The 6,925-nt window shown below is 35.0% G+C and overlaps 1 protein-coding gene across 1 annotated transcript in view; it reads right to left on the bottom strand.

Moving 5' to 3' along the window:
* DACH1 (dachshund family transcription factor 1) overlaps positions 1–6,925 on the bottom strand; it is a 384,212-nt gene that overhangs the window by 98,177 nt on the left and 279,110 nt on the right. Inside the window, exon 6 of the mRNA XM_058670666.1 lies at positions 5,000–5,134. Coding sequence (XP_058526649.1) covers positions 5,000–5,134 — 135 coding nt within the window. The remainder of the gene's footprint in view (positions 1–4,999; positions 5,135–6,925) is intronic.

Genomic DNA, 6,925 nt, shown 5'->3' with positions numbered 1-6,925 from the left:
TTTTTAAGAATTTGAAATGTACCCAAGAAATCACTCTCACATAATCACTAACAAATAACTAACATAGTCATTTCAGTGATTTTTTAGCTTACAACACTATGAATAGTATAATCCTGTCATAAGTAATAAAAACACTCCTAATTATAGTATTAGGACTTCAAGTTTATCATTTGGAACAAAGCATAAATCATGACAACTATGATATTATGAATTATAAGCAGATAATATTCTAACTCAGCGGTGTGCAACATGTATATTTTGCAATCTGTGTAATCAAGCTGCACACTCATTAGCTAATTTGATAGTACTGATGGTTTCCATTGAATATTTATATGGGTCAGTACTCCAGATATTTAAATTTGAAAAGACTTATTTATTGTATCTACTAATTCTTTGCGTTAGATAAAGAAAGAAGACATGCAAATATAAGTTTTCTCTTCTGATGGAGAAGTTTAGGATGAACAATTGGATATATATGAATTTGTAAGGAGGGAAAACAACAATCATTGGAAAGGACGGAGGGTATTTAATAAATTTGACATTTCAGAGTGAAGAGATAATCATCGATGTACATTCGGTAAAAATTAAAACACCAAAGGCCGTATTTTCTCATCATTACAAGGCTTTCATGGAATCTTGTAATAAGAAGTTTCTCAAGATAGCATTGAAATATCCCTAGAAATACTGCTTGTAGTAATGAAAATGCACAATCAAACTTGAGAAAGTTCCATCCTGCCTGTGAACGTAAGAAATCTGCAGTTAGGAGAGAGCCCTGAGGTTCAAAGAAATTGATAATGTTTACTGCGAGGAATCATAGAGTGAAAGCACTGATATTAAGTGCTATATTTTCATTTCACAGAGTTGCAAACAGGAGGAAAGCTGCATGGAAAATTTTAGGCAGTCCCTTTCAATTCCTGCATCCTATATGGAAAAGGTTGTTTGGGTTTTGGGCAGCTCTGCTTCCTAACAAGTTTGCAGCTAACAAACTAAGAAAGCGGTCGATGATGATCCAAGTGCTCAGATTTCTGTCATTCACATGAGGTCCACATGGAGTTCTGGGATCCTGGCTTCATCCCAGCTTAGCCCTGCCCTTGGCCACTATTGTAAGGAGTGAACTAGCAGATGGAATATGTATCTATCTTTCTATCTCTGTCTGTCTCTATGTATCTGTATCTTTCTCTATGTCTGCCTCTTTCTTATTCACTCCATCTTTCAAGTGAATAAATAAATCCTTAAAAAGTTAACAAAATAAAAGAAAAGATCTTAAGCATCAGAAAAAATCATCTTATGTACTTGGCAATTGAATCAATACTGTTAAAGCAAAGAAAGTAAAGAAACAAAAAGGTTTTCACATGATTAGGTTTATTTTTTTCAAGATTTATTTTATTTAGAGAGAGAGAGGTCTTCTGCACTCTGGCTTACTCCCCAGATGGCCACGACTCGAAGCCAGGAACCAGGAGCTTCTTCTAAGTCTCCCATGTGGGTGCAGAAGCCACACTCTGCTGCTTTTCCAAGTGGATTAGCAGGAAGTTAGATCAGAACTGGAGCATCCATGACTCCAACTGGTGTTCACATGGAATTGCCAACATTGAATGCAAAGACTTTACCTGATACACCACAACTCTGGCCTCCAATCTGTTTTCAAAAAATATTTTGCAATCCTAAACCTAAATCTGAAATATATTAATATGAATTAGGAGGCATTCAATAGTTAGCTCCAATTATAAAGACTAAAGTTTTCAATAACTGGGAAAAAAAACTCATAGACTCACCTCATTTAAGTTTTGTAGATTTTAAAAACAAAACAAAATCCCAACAAAACAAAAATTTAACTATTAAATTAACGGTCAGATAAAAAGAGTGCTCTAATATTTGTGGTAAGTAAGAGTAAGTAAAAAAAAAAAAAGGCCATTGTTGCAGTGTTTGGGATTTAAGCCAATAGCTGGTACACTGGCAGCCCACAAAGGTATCGGTTTGCGTCCCTGCTGCTTCTCTTCTGATCCAACTGCCTGCTCCTGCACATGAGAGAGCAGCAGATGATGGTACACTTGGGGAGATCCTGGTGGACCTTCTGGATCCTGTCTCCAGCCTGTACCAAGCCCAGTCACCGTGGCCAGTTAGGGAGTGAACCGGCACATGGAAGGGGTCTCTCCTGGTAAGTCTTCCCTCTCCTCTTGTGACTCTGCCTTTCAAGTAAATTCACTTTTGAAAAAAACAAAACCAAAGTATGTACATGTGAGGAACATGAGGGATTAGCATCAACACAATTCGGTCAGGGACAGAGAGTCCGAACGGCAAGAAACTCTGAGTCTGTTTATGCAGTACAACTACCCATTGTCACTGCCTATTTCACTATATTTAGACAGAAGGGAAAGATCAGTGAGTTCTTTAAAACCCAAAAATCTCTAAAGAACTCAGGAGTTTTGACAAACTAAAAAGAAACAAAACATTTTCTTCAACTATGCTGTATCAATTTTACTTAGTGCACAAATTTTAATTAACTCTTGGTTTTAATGAAAGTTTACAGTTGCGAAAGCATCTGTCCTTATGCTTAAGATGACTACAATAATATCATGTGCCTATTACTTCTTAAAACACTAGCCTACTTTCAATATTTATGTTTTGGATGTTCTGTAATTAAACTCTCTCTGGGAACAAAGCACTTTTAGACAGTTGTTTTCCTCTAAAGAGTGAATTTGCTCAGCAGTTTCTATTCTGAACTCTCATACTAGTCAAGTTCCTCTTTCTTTAGCTGATGACTTAATTTCTAATAGAATAGAAGCAGCTGCTATTCAATTCTAATGGAATAAAAAATGTCTAAAAGCTCCTGATGATTAAGATCGCAAATGATAATGATTCTTAGCACACCAATGAATGTTGCTATGTATTTTGAGCACCAATGTTTTCTTAAAAAATATCGCTTTTTGAATGATTTACTTGATAGGCAGCAAATTACATACAAGAAACTCAAAGCTAAAATGACATGGACACAAAATTAATTTCTCCACAAATGTTTCTAAATCGTTATTTGTATGCTACGGATATGCACAGTAAAAAAAAAGTTACAGAATTATTATGAAGCACATGATAATGTAGCCCTGAAAGAAAAAATTAATTTAGGAGACTCTATCCATCTAGAAAGCCTATAAATATTTACTATTAATTCATTATGCTGGAAAGTAGGCAAAAGAGGGAGAGTTTATGCAGAAGAGGAAGGATCATAAAACAAAAATAGCATAATGGTATCAAAATGTACAAAAATCTTCGTGATTACACAACCATATTTGAAAGCAATGGTACTTTTAGACTCCAGGGATAATATAAAATTCCTTTTCTCTTAGAGAAACTTTTGTTACAATGCTTGCAAACTGTCAGGATGTGGGTTAGGCCTTCATTCTAACGACAAAAACCACATAGAAAATCCTGATGTGGTAAGATGTACCATTCCTCACATAGAATGTTTTTGTGTAATTCATGGTTAGATCTCCTTACCAAGTTTCAAATTAATGTGTATTCTAAAAGTCAGATAGTTTCACCTTTTGCCTACACAAGTTTTTTACCCCTCCTTCTCCATCTCTTAGATAATATAGAATACAAATCCGGCTCAGTATTTACTCACAGATCACCTGATGTTTTTAAAGGAAATATGGCAAGAATGAATGATTCCATGGAATCTATAATCTGGTCATGGAAGCACACAACTGAAGAAAAACTTTCAAACAAGACAGTTAACCCTATAATAAAACTGTTGGAGAAGGGATGTAAGAAAAATAAAAATAGAGCATGTAATTATACCCAGTATATTATTCCATACAACGTGTTACACTTTCAAATTATAGTACTAATTGCAAATATATGAACAGAAAAACTAATTGAATTCATGCCATTACTAAGTGAAGATAAACCAGTTGTAGATATACCATACTCTTTTTGCCTGTAGGATATAGAAGAGCTATATTCTTATTGAATGGGAAATATTTCATGTAAGCATTTTTACTTTTCTGTAAGTAATCTTCAATAATGGAAAAAAAGCTATTGCCAATATAATCTCTATTCAAACACTTTATTCTATTTGATTAATTAGTTGATTATCCAATTTTATTTTCCATTTTATCAATTAGTCATGGCCTTCATTTAAACATGCTTTTCAAACTATTTATGCTCATAACAGTGATTATGGGTGGATATGCAGATACAATTGTTAATTTTCTTAGTCCATATTTGTAAAACTTGTAAATAATAACTTAAATTAAAAAGAGATTTCCATTGTCACAATATTTACTTTAAAAACATGGGCCAATCTATGAGTATGTATTGATCTGGGCTGATATACTAGAGATCCTGTCCTCATAATTCAAAATTTATAATTTGAAAGCATGGATTTTTACTTATTTGTGTAAACTTTTAGTAGATTCATGAAAACAATATTTCAATTTACCTATGAAATTATTTCATTAAGAGGGCTAAGAATATATATGAAAAGTGGGTAGGCTAGTATCACCAACTCTAAGAAGGTAATTTTGTATTTCTGCCTAATCTGGGCTTTGTTATTAGTCCAATATACTTTGGAAACAACGACTGATATAATAAATGCTAAAATTAATTTATATTACTTTTGTAATTCAAATATCACATCTTTTAACCCAAAAAAGACTTGGATTATATTGTCTATTTTGTTGCCATCCTATCACTCCAAGTAAAATGAAAACAACCCTGAAGGCAATGAAGTAGCAGTAACTCTGATTAAATGAAAAATAATACTTAGGACAAAAATTTCTCTTTCATTCAAAAATGTGCAAGGAATTGAATTGTCACCTACCTGTTCCTTAAAAGGAAAGCAGCAAGTATCCACTCAAACTTCTATGCTGATCAGGCTTATCTTTACACTGTAGGCTTTCAGATATGTTTTGCATAATACAGAAATATACTTCATTTTGTGGTTAAAATATAGTTAAACCATTGAACAGAAAAAAAATAGGATCATTTAACAATATATTACCTTTTTCAATATGCATCCTTTTAGAATCATGTCCCATGTCATGGCCAGCCAAATCTCCTTCTTTTGGCCCAGGCAGTACATTTGGTGACAAACCCATTAGCATCTGGTTCATGGACAACCCATTCTGATGGACAGCTGTGATGTACATAAGAACAGACACAAAAACACAGTTCAAACAAGTTTAAACAGATCAGTTAAACTCTAGGACCCCAAATTAAACATAACAGAGTTCTAACTTTAAAGTTATTAGCTATCCTTGAAAACATGGTAAGGATTTATAAATATAGTATAAGCCTAGTAACTAATATTCCAGTGTCTTGGATGGGCAAATACAATTTTCCATAAGTTTAGCTGCCATAAAAATGATTTGATTATAGTCAAAGTTTCACATATATCAAACCATTTCCTTAAAATTTTAGTTTGCACTCAAACTTGAAAATAAAATTGGTCAATTACTAGCAACTGAATGAATTAAAACAATAAATGCCATCTTGAATTAATAGGAACTGGCCACCAATATAATGATAAATTTGTCATAATTGTTAGTGATTATTGTTTTATAGTTTTCACAACCAATACATTTATTAAATAAGTGGCTTATTAAATCTGAGTTTTATGCCCAAATTAGGAAGAAATCTCATTATATAAGCTTCTTCTTATAGAAAAAAGGGCTTAAAATATCACAGGAATATGGGTCCGGCGCCATGGCCCAGCACCTAAAGTCCTCGCCTTGAACGCGCAGGGATCCCATATGGGCGCCAGTTCTAATCCCGCAGCTCCACTTCCCATCAACCTCCCTGCTTGTGGCCTGGGAAAGCAGTTGAGGACGGCCCAAAGCTTTGGGACCCTGCACCCGCGTGGGAGACCTGGAGGAGGTTCTAGGTTCCCGGCTTCGGACTGGCGCAGTACCAGCTGTTGCGCTCACTTGGGGAGTGAATCATCGGACGGAAGATCTTCCTCTCTGTCTCCCCTCCTCTGTGTATCTGACTTTGTAATAAAAATAAATAAATCTTTTTTAAAAATCACAGGAATAAATTAGGAATCACCAGTTGACCACCAACATTAGTGATGATTGTTCCATGGACCACCGGATAATTTCAAAAATTAATCTGACCCAGAATGAAAGGGCTATATAGTATTAGATATCTGCTTACAAGTTACTAAATCTCCATAAAGGTTAAAAGAAAATGTTAGCTGTTATCTTAACAAAATGATAGAAGTATTATTAGTACTGAAGAACTATCATTTGTCTTCTGTGATTTTTGTTTTTTTTCTTAAGAGAGCTATTTTATTTATAAGCAGAGTTAAAGGAGAGAGAAGCAGAGGCAGAGAGAAATCTTCCATTCTAATGGCTGCAATACCCATGGTTGGGTGAGGCAAAGGCCGGAAGTCGGAAGCTTAATTTGGTCTCCCATGTGGTACAGTGACCTCAGTTCCTGAACCGTCTTCCTCTGGACTCTCAGGCACATTAGCAGGGAGTTGGACCAGAAGTGTAATTACCAGGTGTCGAACTGACCCTTCAAGGGATGTTGACATTACAGTTGGCAGCTTCAAATATTGCCAGCACCTGAAATCTCTCAGTATGGATTCACTAAAACAGTGTATGAATTGCACTTCTGCTGAAAGTGTGTAACTTCGTGTGCATAATCATGACAAAATAAAAGCTAACAGTCTACAAAATAAATGTCTGATACCTTTCAAAGGTATGAAGGTACGGAATGACAAAAATCAAAAAAGCATGGAAACCCGTGGACACAACTAATTGTCACATGTGATCCCAAATTATCTTCAGGATCAGGACAGAAAATATCTTAATATCAAAAACAGTGGAGCTGACGGCATTCGGTGAAGCAGTGGGGTCGTCACTTGGTGTGCCATCATTACACACTGGAAAGCCTGAGATTCAGTCATGGTTTCAGGTTTAGT

This window comes from Ochotona princeps, chromosome 12, assembly GCF_030435755.1.
Source record: "Ochotona princeps isolate mOchPri1 chromosome 12, mOchPri1.hap1, whole genome shotgun sequence".
NCBI lineage: Eukaryota > Metazoa > Chordata > Mammalia > Lagomorpha > Ochotonidae > Ochotona > Ochotona princeps.
The sequence above is the reverse complement of the archived record's forward strand: the minus strand, read 5'-3'. Positions and strand labels throughout refer to the sequence as shown.